We start from the raw sequence: 18,798 nt of genomic DNA on the forward strand, positions 1-18,798 counted from the left end.
TGCTCTTGCTCAAGGTTAGAGCTCTATCACTCGAGCTCTACTCACAGCTTTTTGGAGATTAATTGGAGAGAAGACTCCTACTGGCTTTCCTGCTTAGGCTGGCTTCAAACTTCAACCTTCAGATTTCAGCCTTCTATGTAACTAGGATTACAGGCAAGAGCCACCCACATCTAGCTTGATTTTAAGTAATTTTAACCAACATCTCAAGGCATTCTATGACAATATAATTAATAATAATGGATATGGATCCATGTTTATTATTTTTTTGTTTTTGCTTTTGTTTTTGTCAGTCATGGGGCTTGAACTCTGGGCCTGGGCATTGTCCCTGAGTACTTCAGCTCAAGGCAAGTGCTCTACCACTTGAACCTCAGTACCACTTCTGGTTTTCTGAGTGGTTTACTGGAGATAAAGAGTCTCATAGGCTTTTCAGCCCTAGCTGGCTTTGATCCTTGATCCTCAGATCTCAGCCTCCTGAGATTATATTATAGGTGTGAGCCACTGGCACCCAGCAAATCTGTTTTTATTGATTATTTTTATTCTGGCGTGTGTGTGTGTGTGTGTGTGTGTGTGTGTGTGTGTGTGTGTGTGTGTGTGTTGCTAAGAGTTGTAGGAATTGAACCTACAGCTTCCGCAAACACATGGAAACTTAGATGGAAACTCTGCCTCCGAATCTGTAATTTAAAATAGATTTAATGCGATTTTCAAATTTTTGTATTGACTTGTCATCAGATCTGATTGCCAGGGCTGGGATGTAGCTCAGTGGCAAAGCACTTGCCTAGCAAGTGCAACGTCCTGGGTTCGATCCCCAGTACCAAAAAAGAAAACAAAAAAAAAAAAAAAAATTGATTTTCCCTCTCAGATCTGATTGCCATTGTTTTGATTGTATTAATGTGCTAGACAGCAAACAAGTATTTTTCAGAAGTGGGAAAAAGATGTCAGCGCTACCCTCTCTTTACTAATAAGAAAAAGCTCTGTCCTCAATTTGTGGTTATTTTGCTGCCATGGTTTTAATCAAATTCAGCAAGAACTAGATAGTATCATATGTAAACCCAGTTAAGTGGGAACACTGCAGACACCAGAGTTTGTTAAAGGGAACTATCTGCTGTCAGTTCCATGGTGTAGAAGGATACCCGCTCTCTCGTTATGGTGTTGGGCACGTAGTATTTAACTTCAGCCTATCTGACGTACCAACCAAATATGGGCAATAGAGTCAGTCTCCATGTTGGCAAAGATTATTTCTATTTTTAGAAACTAAGTAAAAATAGAAGTTCTAGTATTCTTTCCCATGCCTTCTGAAGACTCCATAACCCTCTGTGAAGAGCACTGATTTCACACTGTAAACTGTTGACTCGCTATGGTTAGGGGACCTTGTTTGGCTACTCTGGACTTCTGCTCTCTGATCTTTTCCATAGTCCCAAGGGTGAGTCCATATTGACTCCACCCAGCCAATCCTTCCATCTTAGTGATCAGTTTGGAGATGTCAATAAACTCAATCCTGGCTGCAAAAAAGTACAGCTTAGGACTTTTGTAGCAGCTCCAGAGAAAGAATACCTCCCTCACCCACATGAGAACCACCCTCTTGTCAGCTCCACTCTCAATAAATAGGCATACAAGCTCCTAGGAGCCATCCTGTAGAACCTAGGAATAGGAAGAGATGCTGGACATAGAAGGGAAAGATGGCAAGAAACTGCCCTTTGGTTACCTTATTTGAACTTCCACATGAAGGCTTAATAACATCTAGTCTTATTACTACTGACTTCTCAGTTACACGGATCAAAAAATTCCATTCACTTACACAACCATGCATTTAACATGGCTGCTCTGCCACTTGAACCTAAAACATCCCTCACAGATACAGCTGTCCACTCCCCTCAGGTTGTACATACTTATTTTTGCTTATTTTGGGTTTGTTTCCTTTCATTTGTTGAATCGAGATCAACTATCACTAAATATATAAAAGTTTGTAATAAAATGTCAAATTATAAAGCTGTATAATAACCTTGAGAAAGTATCTGAATTTTTCTGACCTTCAGTGTTCTAATTTGCAAATGGAAGTAAAAAAATATATTTCACATTCTGACAATTAAATAGGTATGGCAAATAGTACTTACCAGCTGCAATTAGGACTTGAAGCCGATCGATGAAATAATAAAAGCTACCATTTATAGAGGCCATGAATCTATCTGCCAGGACCTTCTTATAATGTATCTATTTAAATTTCACAACTCCCTGCAAAGGCATTATCCCTTCCCTTTGTCAGATGCAGGTTCTAAGACCTGAAATAACTTGAGGAAGGTTGGCAGCTAGTTAATAGCAGCAAGAAGATGGAAAATCAGATTGGTTTGTCCTCAAACCTTCTACTTTTTTTTTTTTTTTTTTGGTGGGTTGTGGGGCTTGAACTCTGGGCCTGGGCACTGTCCCTCAGCTCTTCAGCTCAAGGCAAGCACTCCACCACTTGAGCCACAGTGCTACTTCTGGTTTTCTGTTGGTTAATTGGAGTCTCACAAACTTTCCTTTCCTGGGCTGGCTTTGAACCATGATCCTCAGATCTCAGCCTCCTGAGTAGCTAGGATTACAGGCATGAGCCACCAGCACCTGGCTCTCAAACTTTCTACTTTTTACTATGCCAAGTCGTTGTCAAAAAAGTTGCTATACATGCCGTGACACTCATCTTCATTTCTGAAAACAAAACCTTCAATAACACAAACTTCAGTAATCAGACAAACAAAGGGAGGAAGGTCTGCTTTTGGGGAGAGGGGAAAGAGGGTGCAATGCCCTGCAAATGATACAAAATGGTGTGAGGCATTAGAGGCCAGAAGGAGGACTTTATATATCATGGCTCTCTCCTTCAATCCTGGCACAGTGCTTGGCACAAAGTAGTTAGGGAAGTGACCTCTAGTAGGGGGACATCTATTTCCTTACCTGTCCTGTTATCACAACAGGACCACAGGACTGAGCTATCCTGACTGGCACCTGTAGTTCTCCTCCATTGAAGTTTAGGGAGCACCCCTGTGCCCAAAGTATGTGTTGACACAAGAACTCTATATGGACTGAGCCATGTTCCATTCTGGGGTGCAGTACTAGTAGGCCCATTGCCCCTGCAGTTCTAAAGCTGTAGCCATCATTCCAGTTTTCACCAGGAGTGAAGCTGATGTTTGTGACTCCTGAGGCCATCCCAACCGATTCTGATTTTGCTTGGGGGACTGTGTGTTATTTTGAAGCCCCCTAAAACCTTCACCGTGGGCACTCAATGAACCTTAGTAAAGGGTGACAATGGAGAGACTAGCCTGGACTGGGCAGAGGGAGTGTGATGAAGTAGATGAAGAGAGTGGAGAGAAAGGCTGCCCTGCGTAAGGAAGGCAGGCATCTGGGAGTCAGGGGACAGAGTGTGGACAGTCTGACTTGGGAAAGTGCACATGTGAATGAGAGTGAAGAGGAGATCTCCAGAGCAAAACCTGGCTCTGGAAGGGAGATGGATTTGTCAGGCAACTACGGAAAGTGGTTGGACGCTCATCTCCCTAGAGCTGGTGGAAAGTAGACAGCCTTGGGCATGTTAAATGCAAGATGTCAAGTAGATTCATTTTCCGTATCAACAACAAGGTAGGTGCGGCCACGACTTAAGGAGTCAGCGCTGTCCAAGAGGTGATACACCTTTGGAGAAGAAGTTGATGACGGAAGCAGGAAATCCACGAGTGAACCCCAAGTGCCCACAGGCTAGTCTCTGGTCCCAGCCCCCACTCCTCTGCGCCCGGGCTGCAGTGCCAACCTACCTGGTCCTGGGACTGACGGGCGGGGGAGAGGGGGAACGCCACACCCGGGGCCCTCTGTCTTTCAGTGCTGGGGGCTGCTTAGGCTGTGGGCCATGGGGGGGGGGGTACACCTAGTTTTCCAGGTTCCGATGCCAGATGCCAGCCTGGGCTGCGGACCCCGCGGGACCGCCCACCTGGCCGCGGCCGCCGCAGTCCGGGCCCCAGCTGCCCGCAGGCCCGCCGCCCTTCCCGGGGGTGGGGTTTCCACGGTTTCTCGGGTTCCCCTTTGTTGCTGCGCCCCCAGGACGCCCCCCTCTAGCCTTCGCCGGGCGTCTTGCAGGCACGAAAGGGGGTGTTTGTCCGGGGGAGGGGGCGTCGATCGGGAAGAGGAGACTTGAGCAGCTTCGGGGTGCACCGGGGCTCCCCAGAGCGAAGAACCGGGTGCGGGGTGGGGGGGGGCGAGGGAGGGAGGGAAGGGAGGGGAGCCCGGAGCCGCGGGGGCCGCTGCTGCAGAAGGGGGAGGAGAAGGGGGAGGAGCTGGGGGGCAGGCGGTCCGGGAAGGAGGGGTCTTAAGGGGCGGCGAGCCCAGGTCGGATTTCCTCCGAGGCTGGCGATCGGCGGGGCTCCCCACCTTCTCCGAGAGCTCTCGCCGCGGCCCCCCTCGTCCCGTGCGCCCTCCGGATTCCGGGACGCCACCATGGTGAGCGCGGGGCGCGCGGGGGACGCGGGGGGCGCGGGGGGCCCGGGGCTCGGGGGTGTCTGGGCAGAGGGGAGCGAAGCTGGTGGGACCCGAAGAAGTTCTCCCCGGGCCGGTGCGGGGCCGGCCTTCAGTCTCGCTCCCTTCTCTTCCGCAGATGTGGAAACGCTGGCTGGCGCTCGCGCTGGTGGCGGTGGCCTGGGTGCAGGCGGAGGTAGGTGAAGGGCTGGGGAGGTCGGAGCGAGGGCCCGGGGTGGGGTGGGATGGGGGGTGCCGGAGGGTCGGGGGTGGGGGGAGAGCGGTGGGATCGGGGCCCCGCACGCGGGGCTGCGGGGCGTGCGTCCTGGGGATGCGCTCTGGGGCGGGGCGGGAAGTCTGCACACTCGGCGTGAAGTGGGGCTTTGGGGGGCTCCCGGCAGGAAGGCTACTTTAGCAAAGTTAAGTCTCAAAACCTGGAGTTGTTGCGGGGGGGGGGGGAGGAAAGCCGCACCCGAGTTCAAAAAGGCGCCTTGATTTGTTCCCCTCACTTCCGAGGAAATCCAGTGGAGTCGGGGACTTTTCCTCTCCAAGTCTCTCCCGGGGAGGGGAGGAGCTGAGAAATTCTTTTGCAGCCAGATTAATTCTTGCTCTCTCACACACACTATCTCTCCCCCTCCCCCCCGCCCAGTTATGATTCCCTGAAGTTTATTTTCATCTTTATAACGTGCCCTAGGATTTTCTGTTATTATCTGAGTCATATAACAGCCTGTTTCAAAAGTCTAATTTTTCTTTTAAATTTACATTGTGCAAAGCGTGACAAATCTGCAGCGCTGCCCTTTTGGAGGCTTCGTGATTACATTTAAAGCATTTCAGCCCTTTTTTCCCTCTTTTTTTTTTGGTTTGGTGTTTTTCTTTTTTTGGTAATGTTTTCTTTTCAACTCCAGTGACCTTCCTGAGACACTACAAACAAACCAACAAACCCATTGCTCACAAAGCCCCTCCATTAACTCAAAGGTTTATGGACAGAAAATAAACAATTCTAAATTCCCTGGGCTCTGCTCTCCAGAAAAGTGAGGTCAGAAACTAAACATTTGATAATTATGGCAGGAAATGTGGAAGGAATTAAAAAAGCATGAGGGAGAAGAAATGGAATGCACATTACAAAAGAAATAGCTCTCTGGTGGGTGGTTTATGGTCCCTTCCAGAGTTTTTCCTTACATTATAGTTCAGTCCCACCCGTAGCCTCCACAACTGGACTCTGCCCCAGAATTCATAAATGGTACAAGTCTATATGATTTAGAAAAAAAGAAGACATACTGTTCTGAATTCCCTTCTTAACTCCCTGCATTGGTTGAGTGAAATAAAAATATAGCTCATAATGATAGGATAATCCCTCTGTGTTAATAAAAAGTCCTTTCTTTGTATGTGTGCCCATTCTGGAGCTTGAACTGGGGGCCTCATGCTCATGCTTAGCTTTTTTGCTCCAGGTTGGTGGTGCTCTTCCACTTGAGCTACACCTCCATTTCTTAAACACCCCATTTTAATGATAGAGCAATTGAGTCAGAAAATTTACATAACCTATAAGATGCTTCAGCAGTTTATGATGGGGACAGGATTTGAACCCAAGTCTGATAGCCGACCCTAGGATTTTAATCACACTTCCACACAAACACCCAACCATGAAGGCTTCACATTTATTAGGTGTTTTGTATTAACAGACACGGGCCATGTGTATTACCTGCACTATTTCTTTAAAAGTTCCCCACTCTCATAAGGTCACTTTGGTTATTCCCATTTTAAAGATAAAGGGACAGACGTAAGAAAACTATATAACTTTGTCCAATGGCATACAGCTGATTAATTTCTTCAGGAGAATATGAAACCATCAATTCGTATCTTTGGAGCCCACCTTAAACTCCAGCCTGCTTCTCATCTGTTTTGTACATCAGAGTTGAAATTGGAGGACATAACCCTCTTCATGTCAGATGGAACCCTGGTTAAGGAGCCCTCCTCTATCCCCTGCTGTGGCCCTCAAAAACAGCTGCAGTTCAGTGATAGATGAGGTGAATCCCTGGTTAGTGGTATGGCATGCTTGAGAATTGCCAGCTAGTGTGTGAAATGACTCTCTGAACTGGAAGGAAATTTGAGGGGGAGGGGATGAGGCTGTTCACCACCAGGCTGTGTGGCCCAAAGCCTGGGATATATTCTAGGCAAGCTGCATCACATACTTGCCTTCCATTGCCCCACCCTGCAGGGTAAAGCTTAGCCCAGGTAGGAAGTTCTTCCTGCAGCAATTTGCTGCTAGAGGTGGAAGAGCATCCTGCACTTTCACAATTCCTAAGCAGAATCCACAGGGAAAGGGGCAAAGTGGAGAAGTGCTGAGACATGAAAACCAAGAAAGCTGCTGCAGAAAAAAAAAGCTGTGGAATCAGGGCATGCGTACACTGTGTGTGTGTGTGTGTGTGTGTGTGTGTGTGTGTGTGTGTGTGTGTGTGTGTGTGTGTGTGTGTGTGTGTGTGTGTGTGTGTGTGTGTGTGTGTGTATTTAAATTAATCCAGCCTTTGTTGCCTGGCCCTGTGGGTAACATTTGGCAACTTCTTAATGCAGGTGTTAATGACACACCTTTCATTATAAATGAAAAGGTAAATTAACTGGCTTTGTAGGAGACTTGAGATTTGGATATATTTAATGATGGTGGAAGTAGAATTGTTTTTCTTGTTAACTCTAAAGACATTCAACAAACACTCAGATATGGTTTTTAGAGTTGATTAGCATGCATAGTGCTAAAATTAGTGTAAATATTGTTGAGCTTTTAAACAAATTTAGATGATTTTATTTTATTTATTTATTTATTTTTGGGTCTGGTCGTGGTGCCTGAACTCTTGGCCTGGGCACTGTCCCTCAGCTCTGCAGCTCAAGGCTAGCACTCTACCACTTGAGCCACAGCGCCACTTCCGGCTTTTTTCTTTTTGCTTATGTGGTGCTGAGGAATTGAACCCAGGGCCTCAGGCATGCAAGGCAAGCACTCTACCACTGAGCCGCTTTCCCTGCCCCTTTAGATGATTTTAAAGTGTGCTTGGTGCTTTTTGCTTCAGTGTGAACACAAAGATTAGGTATACATTTTTCAAAAATAGTGTAATCATTTTACAAATCATGTTGTTATTTGAAGAAGCCAAAGCCTGTGGAATAAAGGACCAGAATGGGAGAATTAACATGGTGGCCATCATCTTTAGAAGTGCCAAGTCCTTGTAAATCTCATTTGGTTACATTTGAGAAACTATTAACAGATCATATTAGGGAATGTATTACATTGTTTTCAGGTTTTCCAAGCCTTTGTGTGGCTCTCAAAGTTGCTTGTGTGTGTGTGTGAGTGTGTGTGTGTGTGTGAGTGTGTGCGTGTGTGCACGCGTGTGTGCATGTGCGCATGGTTGTAAGCATGCATGAGCCTGGGCTGGTCCTGGGCTTGAACTCAGGGCTGAGCACTGACCTTGAGCTTTTTTGTTTTCCTCTCAAGACTAGCACTCTACCACTTGAACCCCAGCTCCACTTCTGGCTTTTTGGTGATTAATTGCAGATAAGAGTCTTATGGACTTTCCTGCCCTACTTGGCTTTGAATCATAATCCTCAGATCTCAGCCTCCTGAATTGCTACAATTATAGGCTCAGCGTTGCTTTTCAGTTGTTTCCTTCCTCCCTTTCTCCTTCCCTGCCTCGTTCCTTCATTCCCTCCCTCTCTCTTCTTAGGGATCCATCCTCACTATGCATATTCATTCATCCAGCCTTCATTGGTATTCTACCCTATTACTTACTTAAGCACACACCCATGCACTCCTTAGAGTTCTACTTGCAAGAGGATGTTGAGTGACTAGATGTCTATGTATTAGCAACCAAACATGGGACGGGCAGCAACAGAGTAGGGCTTCTACCAAACATGGATACTTGTTTCTTCTCTCTCTCTCTCCCTCACCCTCTCCTCTCATCCCTTCCCCATTGAGAGCCACAACAGCCCTTTGAAAAACTGGTGGAGGTCTGTGTTGAGAATTTAATTTTTCCTTCTGGAGTCTTGGTCAGTGGAGCTCTGGTCACTTTAACATGGCAGACTGGAAGGGATGCCATGGTTCAAATGCCTGCTTCCGGAGAACAGCCTTGCCAAGTGCCCAAATGCTGATTTGCCCTTGCTGGTTGTCTCTGCTCTGATTCCCAGCATTCCCAAGTCGATGTACAAGGAGCAGACTTACAAATCAGATCACTCATTTTCGTAAGGGACCCAGACTTGACCTATGAACTCTTGAGTATATCACCTAAGTCCTAAGGTACTAAGGTCCTAAAAGAGAGTAAGGAGAAGCAGCAACAATTCTACAGATGGAACAGTTCTTTGTGGTAAGGATGCCATATTGGCAAATTATCCAGGCTTTGTCCCTCAGAGCCATGCTATTTACTCCATTTTACACCCTATTAACCATGTGTAGTTAACCACTAGGGTTTCATTCGCCGATTTGGGAGCTCCTTTACATTCTTGAGAATTTTTCTGAGTAGGCTCAGGTAGTCTAGAGTGTAACTATATCCAAGGACTGCTGCTGCTGAGAGCTGCAGTTGTGTAGTAGCTACTAAAATGATCTCTTGTTTATCCTTTGGCAAATAAACTACTTACGGTGATGGTAAATCCCACTGGTAGAAATTGGGGAGTTAAAACATAGCAAAGACCCTGGTGAATAGCCCAAACAGATGCATAAGCACTTGGCACAGCAAAGCCACTGAGAATCTCCAGATAGTAGACACACCATAGCAAATCTTCTGGATTTGGGTGACAGAAAGCAGGAATCAGAGTAAATGTTCTAAAGAAGAAAATAAAGTCAATCAGGCAGAATATCACACGCTTCCACAAGTACAAAAAGTAAAGGATGAGCTGTAAATACCAGTGGCCATGCAGAAGAATCGAAAGGCCATGTTTTCTTTTTCCTACTCTTCCCCAAATAACTGGAGATTCAGTAGAACATTTCCAGTGGATGTACATTTTATTAGCTTAATAATGCCAGATAGAAGCTGGACGTGGTGGTGAAGTGCCTGTAGTCTCAACTATTTGGGGAACTGAGGTGGAAGAATCATTTGAACATATGTCTGGACAATATAATGAGACCAAGTCTCAAAATAATGCTAGATACTACAGGACTAAAAAAAAAAAACCTTAAGTTTTAAATGAATTGATTTTGTAAGCCTTATGATTAATGTGTCTGGAGGTCTGATGTATACCTTTCTCCTAAGTGCTTAACTCTTGAATCCTGTGTCTTGCAAATGCTGTTTCTCCAAAAGTGAACATTAATGACATAGGACTTCCCATCAGTCAGTTATGCAGCATTGTCTGTTGCAGATCAAGTGGCCTGCAGTCTAGTGGTAGGCCAGGTATTTTAAACTAGTGGCAGCCACAGTATGTGTTATAATGATATGGTGAACAGATGTTTTTACAGTGATCATTGTTACATTGATATAGAAACTTCTCTTGGTTTTGAAAATCCTTTTACATTAATAAAGCACACAAGTCTTTAGTGTATATGTTGATAAACTTATATCTGAATATTCCCAGATCATCACCACCCAGCCAAGACAGAGAGGAAGTTAGTGCAGAAACAAATATTATTGTCTCAGTGAAAGAAGACCTACAATGAAACCTTGAATGATAGGACCATGGTCTTGTACATTTCATGCTTCCTTGCCCAGTGGTGATATTCTTTCATGAACTCTGCCTATTGGTGTTTGGCCTTACTAACATTTGGCAAGCTTTGAACCCATACTTTGGCAATGTGAGCTTTTAATAATGAAAAGGAAAATTAACCCTTTCCATGAAACTTGCAATTAGGATATTAAGTATGTTAACTTGTAGTTAATAGTGCTTATCTCTGCCTTCTTGGGCAATAATGGCCTACAGCAAACACGACTTAATATAGTCTTTATTGATATGAATCCATTGTAGTCAACTTTTGGTCAGCTTTAGGAGCTCTTCCAAGACTGAATGGGATTCTAGGATTTTTATATTTATAGTATAGTTTACACTGAGAAACTAAGGAAAGAAAGTCAAAACATTGAAGCTGACCATTTTCCCCTGGGCATTAATACATTTGAGGAGAGTCTACAAAAGATGCTCTTTATGTTATTCCTGCCAGCTAAAAACTTAAACCTGACCAAATAACCAATAGGAGAAGGGTTGAGTATATCACAGTACAGACATATGTACCTCTCCAAGTTGAATTTCTAAAACATTGTCTGTGGGTGGTAGAATTGGGAATCATTTTATCTTTGCTTAGTCTATATTCTCTATAGTCTGTACTCTTTTCTGTGTTCCTTAAACATTTTATTTAAGACAGGGTCTTTTTTTTCTTTTTTCTTTTTTGATAAGTCCTGGGGCTTGAACTCAGGGCCTGGGTACTATCCCTGAGCTTCTTTTGCTCAAGGCTAGTGCTCTACCACTTCAGCCACAACTCCACTTCTGGCTTTTTACTACTTAGTTGGAGATAAGAGACTCATGGGCTTTCTTGCCCCACTGGCTTTAAACTGTGATCCTCATATCTCAGCCTCCTGATTAGCTAGGTTTATAGGAATGAATCTCTGGTGCCCAGCAGGACAGGATCTTTGTATGTTGCTCAAACTAAACTCAGTCCTCCTGCTTTTGCCTTCTGACAGCTGATGCTAAAGTGTGTTCCATTATGCCTGGTATTGCTCCAAACTTTTTGTGCTTTATTTTCTTATTCATCAGAAAACAACATGTTCATATTAATCTTTTCTTTAGATAAGATGGTAAATACCTCTTGAAAACAGGAAGAGTAACAGAAATCCTCATGGTAGCAGAGCCTTGGAGGGAATGTACTAAATGTAGGATGTCCAGGGATCGTTTTGGGAGAAGTAGGAGGGCCCAAGCTTCTCTAACTCACAACTACTTATTTGCCCTCCTTCCAGAGAAATGATCCAATTAATCAAAGAAATTTGTGGTGTAGTGAGTATGGTGGCACACACCTGGGGTCTGAGGCAAGCGGATCATGAGTTTGAGACTAACCTGGGCTACGTAGCAAGAGTCTGTCTCAATAAACTAAAGGCTGAAGATGTATCTTAGCAGTAGAGTATTTTTTTACCATGTGTAAGAGCCTTGCATTGAAAACAAAACCAAAAAAGTATTCAATAAGCTTATTAGAAACTGTATGCAATAAAAATGAGAACCTCCCAACATTGAGATGAGCAGCTTATGAAGGTGGCCTAACCGTGACATGTGTAACACCACTATTTCTCCCTTACTTAGGACACAGACACTGCTAATCAATCATAGAATTCTTTCCTAGGGAGCTAGGGAGAAGGTTGGAAAAAATCTTAACAATGTTCTGTGTAGCTATTAGCAATCATTAGAATCCGTATGTGAGATGAAAACAGTTTGCCATTCTTGCTGGAATAATCAATCCAAGTTGACAAACACAGACAAATGTTTAGCCCAAATTAGGATAATTAGAAGGAAGAGTTCAGCATGGTGAATCTAACAAAGGCAGCCTGTGGATAATAGGTGAGTCGGCTGAGGTACCAAATGACTACAAATGTCAGGGAGATTGCATTTACCAGTTTCTGGCCCACGCTTCTAGTTTCTTTTGGCTAACTCTGAACTTCTTGAAATAAGCCAATCCCTCTAATGTTGGCCATCAACAAAAATATGATAATGAGAATTTTCTTGGCTGTTCGGATGAAGTAAACAGTTGCTCTTGTTAAAACTCGTAAGAGCTGCTGCTGTCATAGATAACAACTTCAACATTAGCAGAGTCTGGAAATAACTTGCTAATAGAATGCTCTTTGGGTAGTTGGAATACAAAATAGAGCCTGTAAATTTGCATTTTCTGCTGTGGCTGAAAGAGTTCCATGTAATCTCTTCACAGACTTTTTATATCCTCATTTGGAGGCCATCACCGTTAAACTATTCCTAGGATTAAGTCCTGGATTTATGACCCCTAGTTAGTCCTTGAATAATCCCAGACACTATTTGTAACTAAGCACCACTGTTGCCATTTGATATATGGCAAAGGCTGTACCATATTGCAGGGCAAGGTGTGTGTGTGTGTGTGTGTGTGTGTGTGTGTGTGTGTGTGTGTGTGTGTGTGTGTGTGTGTGTGTGTGTGTGTGTGTGTGTGTGTGTATTATGAGATACTGGCTTGAGTTGATGTTGGAAATGTATCTCTCTACCTTTTGTTGATTTCTAGATTTAAATCCTGTGTCTGGGACAAAATGTCTTTTCCTCTGCCTATCATTTGTCTTTCAGTGATAGTTAATAAAGGTAATTTATTTGTTTCTAGAAGTGCTACAGTAAGGGACTAATAATGGGCACCATCCTAGAGACCTCTGGTTTTTGTTTTCAGAGTTGAGGACTGAACTCAGGACCTTGCACTTGCCAGGCAAGTGCTTTTCCACTGCGCTAAATCCTCCACTTGAGGTAACTGTTCTGAAGGCTTCCTCCACCATTGCTCGTGTGTGGCTCAAGAGGATCGTTAGGCCCTCAAAGAGCCCATTCTGCAGCTTTTCCTCACCTCTAGCCACTGCGTCACACAATACTGAAATGCAGTGGTGGGATGGGGAGGGGGAGGGGGGAGGAGAGGGGTGCGGGGAGGCTCTGCCTACTCAGGATTTCAGAGGCTCCACTTGGATGGCAGGAATGGACCATTTTCAACCAATCCACCTTGTTCCTGTGGCCAGTATGTCCAATAGGTGGCAGCTGTTTTGAGCAGAACTTCATTTGGACTTGTGTCTTCTTGGATGCAGTGGTTGTCTTTCATTATCATGACACTCAAAGCTTCCCCTGAGTTCCTTCCTTCATTGTCTCCTCCTCTTCTCATGAACGGATGTGAGCAAGACTGATTTTTTGGCTTTTGTTTTTACTTCTCTGATGCTGGGGCTTAGCACGTGCTTGGAGAGTACTCTGCTACTGAGTTATACGCAGCTCAGGTCTGTCTTTGAATGGATCCTGGTTTTTGTTGTTGTTTCTTTGTGTGTTTGTTGTTGTTTTTAGATAGAGTCCTACGAGATATCCTACATCTCAGTCCCCACTGGGTTCAACTCCAGCTGCTTCTCTGACACATGTTGGAGAGTGATTCTTAGAGCATTTGCTGCTAATGCTCAGTGACTCTGGAGATGTTTAAGCAATTCCTCTATCCTTCAAATGTATTCACAGCTGCTCCACATTAAAGAATTAATTGGCCAAGTTGCCAGATAGTTTTAAATTCCAACTTAAGCTAGGTGCTGGTGGCTCATGCCTGTAATCCTAGTTGCTCAGGAAGCTGAGATCTGAAGGTCACAGTTTGAAATCAGTCCAGGAAGACACATCAGAGACTCTTATCTCCATCTAAACAGCAAAAAGCCAGAGCTGGGCAATGTATATCCAGTGGTAGAGTTCCACTGTTTAGTTACAAAGGCTCAGAGAGTGGGCAAGGCCCCGAGTTCAAGCTCCAGCCCTCCGGCCTAGCTGTTGGAAATGGTTGTATAGATTGTTGCTACACCACTGAGGGGCATGTGAGGCCTTCTCTGTGCAAACAAAGCTGCATGCATGCCCTGCCATAGGGCTTTTCTGCCACCTAGAGGAAAGGCACTTTTTTTCCTAACTGACCTGCAGAGCTTTCCAAACTTGATTACTCAAGTCATACTGCCTGCCTATTCTGTATCTTACTTTTATCTTGTGCTGTTTTGTTTTGAGAGGGTGTGTGTGTGTGTGTGTGTGTGTGTGTGTGTGTGTGTGTGTGTGTGTGTGTGTGTGTGTGTGTGTGTGTGTGTGTGTGTGTGTGTGTGTGTGTGTGTGTGTGTATACCAGTACTGGGGCTTGAACTCAGGGCCTGGGTACTGGTTGAAACACAGCTCTACATCTAGCTTTTTTGTTGTTGTTGTTGATTATGGGGCTTGAACTCTGGGCCTGGGTGCTGTCTCTCAGCTCTTCAGCTCAAGGCAAGCGCTCTACCACTTGAGCCACAGTGCCACTTCTGGTTTTCTGGTGGTTTATTAGAGATAAGAGTCTAATGGACTTTTCCTGCCCTGGGCTGGCTTTGAACCGTGATCCTCAGATCTCAGCTTCTTGAGTAGCTAGGATTACAGGCATAAACCACTGGCACGCAACTACATCTCGCTGTTTTAGTGATTAATTGAGGATCAAAGTCTCCTGCCCATTACTGCCTGAAGATGGCTTCGAACCACAATCCTCAGATCCCAACAGGCACTCAATTATATCTATACATTTTATCAGTTGATTTCATGCTGTCTTGGGGCCTTGTCAGAAGCCAGTTCCTTGTTCCTGTGGCTCTCCCTCCTGAATAAACGGAAACAAATGGAAAGTTTCAAATCATGTTCTTTTGCCTCCACAGTGTGTTCCTTTGGGCTGTTGCCCATCTCAGGCCAGTTGGGAAAGTGTGATTTCCCCAGGAACTAAGCAAAGCATTGCCAGCCCTTGTCTGATTGGGATTAGCAGAACTTCTCTGGGAGCACAGCTAAATTTCAGCCCCTGGGAAGAAATGCCTTAGACTGAGTGAGCCCCTAGCCTGGAGCCTGTCAGAACCTGTGTCATTTGTTTGCATTAGCTGAACAAAAAGCGACAGGCTTTCCGGCCTGGTTCCCCTCCTCCCCTCTCACCCCTCCGCTGGGAGAGGCCGGTAAAAGTCTAGACAGTGTCTGCTTGGCACTGAGCCTTTCCAGCACAGCCCACATAGTTCTGCAGCTCTGGCTGACTTTTGGTTGCCTCTCCTCACTCATTTCTCCAACTTTCTTAGCCTTAAAACTATCTAGGGGCTGGCATGAGCTGCACACGTAGGAGACAGGTGAGTGAACTGATGAGTCTGCCAGGGTTCCGCGGCCCTTTGAGAGACACAGAGTTGAGAAAGCACAGAGGTGCTGTCTGATGCCACGGCTGAGATTTGCATCCCTGAGAGGAGCTGGCCTCAAATGAGCCTACATGATTGGCCAGAGAAGGACTGGGGTGAATAACCCAGGGCAGATGCACAGGTGTGGATGAACATTACATCATGTGGACTTGGGCAAGTACCTGACTCTTCATTTCATAGTAAGGTATGGGGGTGGGAGAGCCCTGAAACACAGCTCTGAAAGTCAACTCATGAAATGCTGCTCTTCTGTGTGGATACTGGGGCTTGAACTCCGGGCCTTGCCGACTCCCTGAGCATTTTTTGTCCAAAGCTGGTGCTCTACCACTGGTGCCACAGCTCCATTTCTGGCTTTTTGCTGTGTAGTTGGAGATGAGAGTGTCCTAAATTGGTATGCCTGGGCTGGTTTTGAATTGTGTACACACACACACACACACACACACACACACACACACACACACACACACTGTTGAAACAACCAAATGTAATGACACTGATAGCCACCCTGACCACAGACTGTATACAGAGACATACTGGAGTCCCCTTTCCTGCGGGGGTCTCTGTAGAAGGCCTGTAACGTTCTGTAGCATCTTGGTGGCCAGCCCAGTTCACAAAAGCTACATTGGCACAGAGGCAAATGTACACATACCGTTGATTCACGTGTGCTAAGGGCACGGACTCCACTTCTCCAAGGCCCCCGCCACTTTGACTCCTCACTAATGCTGTAAGTATGGTCCTACAATTAATTAGGAGCAGCTTGAGGATGAGGTCACTGTCAGATGAAGAGTACTCACCTGGCTTCACTTTTTAGTCCCAGAGATCTTGGGAGTGTGTCCATTTGTGCTTGGCTGCCTTCTCTGGTCTTTCATTTTTTTCCCCCCTTTCTTACTCTGTGTGGCCTTGGCCTTGCCCACAGCAGATTTCCTGGTTAGGTGTTTATTTTAAGGCAAAGCTTTCACTTTATATGTTAATTGGTGTCGGCATCATGTTCAACAGAAGAGTCATTTTCTGCAGAGCTGGATAATGATCAAAGAAAACCCCAGCACGAGAAACACCCACTTCAGTGTGGGTCCATTTTGGTTTTCTTAATTTCCTTTTTAGAGGATAGGCCCAGAAGGAGAGTGGGATGGGGGAAGCATTTTGAGGAGAGGCCAGAACATTCAAGTCTTTGCTAAAGGTTGAATATAATAACTTCAATACTTGCTGCAGACGTGTTTTCTTTTCTTTTTTTCCCTCCATTTTCCTTCCTTCCATTTTTCCTCTCCCCACCTCCTTTTCTTTCTTGTGCCATTACTGGGGCTTAAACTCAGGACCTTGCTCTTATGCTTGGCATCTTCCACTCGAGGCTAGTGCTCTATCACTTGAGCCACATCTCCACTTCTGGCTTTTGCTTATTAATTAGAGATAAGGGTCTGATGAATTTTTTTTGCCCAGGCAGGCTTCAGACCATGATCCTCACATGTCAGTAATTCTACCTGAAGAGGTAAGATTACAGGCCTAAACTACCAGCTCCCTAGCCCAGACTTATTACTTAATGACATTCCCTAGCTACTTGTGGGATATGTTGTTTAAAGTGAGCAGCTTACTCACTGAGGTACAATTGGAAAAGAGTCTTCCTGCTTATTTCTATAAAAGGACATGTATAGTTGAATAAGATACTGGTAAAGTTGGGGAAGGGATTGCATTTTTCTAATACCAAAAGTCTGGAAACCATGGTCGTGATAAGAAATCCTTTAAAAGTAACCAATGCTTGGGGATCTTTAACTGCCCTCCCCACTCCATCCCCCAAGTTGGTCATTTTACAGCTTAGTAATTGCATTTTCCCTCCTGTTCTCCTGATCAAACAGGCAGCTCTGTTGTTCTGCTGAATTGTAGTGCAGATTAGAGAGAATCCGGTTCCTCCCCAGTGGTTATGGTTCAGTTTTTTAATTGAGTTATTTTCCCAGGTAATGCTATCATTTTTCCTAGTGTGAATGGCGCTATCATTTAGTGACTGTAATTACTCGTGTTACAGTGGCCTGGGATATAAAAGACCTTCTCATTCTCTGGTGATTTGCTCTTGAGCTATAGGAAAAGCCTTTTTTTTCTGATTAAGCTGGGGGAGGGGAGACAGAGAGAGACAGAGAGAGACACAGAGAGAGAGAGAGAGAGAGAGAGAGAGAGAGACTCTTAGGTTACTAAGTGCTATTATAGGCCCCAAACAGCCAGTCTATTGGTTCAGATGTGACAATCACCACATTCAGAAAATCACAACATTCTCTTTAATGGAGAGACAGAAGATTTCTAAGCATGAAATGTCCCAAAATGGTTCTTGTCTAGAAACAGAGAAGGGGCTGGGAAGGTGGCTCAGTGGTAGAGCGCTTGCCTTGCATGCATGAGGCCCTGTGTTCGATTCCTCAGTACCACATAAGCAAAAAAGAAAAAAGCCAGAAGTGGCGCTGTGGCTCAACCGGTAGAGTGCTAGCCTTGAGCTGAAGAGCTGAGGGACAGTGCCCAGGCCCAGAGTTCAGTCCCCACGACCGGACCCAAAAAAAAAAAAAAAAAAAGAAATAGAGAAGGCAAACTGGAAGCAGGAAAATAGTGCTATGAAGGATTGGGAAAAGAAGAAGGGGGTGGTGATGCAGGAAGGAAATGCTCTCTGTTACTATTAATTGCAGTGGATTAAGCCAATAAAGATGAAGTGAAAAAGGGTAGAGTTTCTGATCTTTGAATTGCCTCAGGAGGAAATACTGTGAGAAAATTACACTCTGCTGATAGGTGTGATCAGAAAGATCTGTTTCTGGAAAAGTAAATGTATAATCCCATCATGCAAACTCACCACAGAAATGATCATGTAAAAGCTGTAAATTAAAATGGCACAGGTATAAAGCATGTAGCAAAGGAGATCGTGTGCATAAAGTACCTTGAACAAGGTAAGCACTTGCTTAATGGTTGTTACTCTTGTTGCTATTGCTTACATTCTAAGGGACAATAGAACTTCAGGGGGAGACATAAAGAACCTCAATCTATGTTGTATGTTGAGTGATGTTAAGGTTCGTGTTAGCTAAAATGTTTTTGAGCTGCAGGACTTTTCAGAACCTTGCAATATTCATATCTGTGCTATTTATGAGTCTCTGGGAAGAAAGTATTGAAATAAACAATGTTTTCCAAACATTTTACCATAGAACATTTAAAATAAAATATCAAGCTGGGAGCCAGTGGCTCATGCCTGTAATCCTAGCTACTCAGAAGGCTGAGATCTGAGGACCACAGTTCAAAGCCAGCCCAGGCAGGAAAGTCCGTGAGACTCTTATCTCCAATAAACCACTAGAAAACCGGAAGTGGCTCAAGCTGAAGAGCTTGAGGGACAGCGCTCAGGCCCAGAGTTCAAGCCCCACGACCGATTAAAAAAAAAATCAAGACAGGCACTGGTGGCGTACATCTGTGATCCTAGCTACTCAGATCTGAAAATCTCAGTTTGAAGCCAGCCCTGGCATAAAAGTCCATGAGACATGTAT

The 18,798-nt window shown here is 44.9% G+C and overlaps 1 protein-coding gene across 1 annotated transcript in view; it reads left to right on the forward strand.

Moving 5' to 3' along the window:
* The first annotated feature begins 4,318 nt into the window (after positions 1 to 4,318).
* Fstl1 (follistatin like 1) overlaps positions 4,319 to 18,798 on the forward strand; it is a 49,713-nt gene continuing 35,233 nt past the window's right edge. Inside the window, exons 1-2 of the mRNA XM_070030134.1 lie at positions 4,319 to 4,449; positions 4,604 to 4,660. Coding sequence (XP_069886235.1) covers positions 4,447 to 4,449; positions 4,604 to 4,660 — 60 coding nt within the window. The 5' untranslated portion in view covers positions 4,319 to 4,446. The remainder of the gene's footprint in view (positions 4,450 to 4,603; positions 4,661 to 18,798) is intronic.

Source organism: Dipodomys merriami, unplaced genomic scaffold, assembly GCF_024711535.1.
Source record: "Dipodomys merriami isolate MVZ:Mamm:240054 unplaced genomic scaffold, mDipMer1.0.p SCAF_2, whole genome shotgun sequence".
Lineage (NCBI taxonomy): Eukaryota > Metazoa > Chordata > Mammalia > Rodentia > Heteromyidae > Dipodomys > Dipodomys merriami.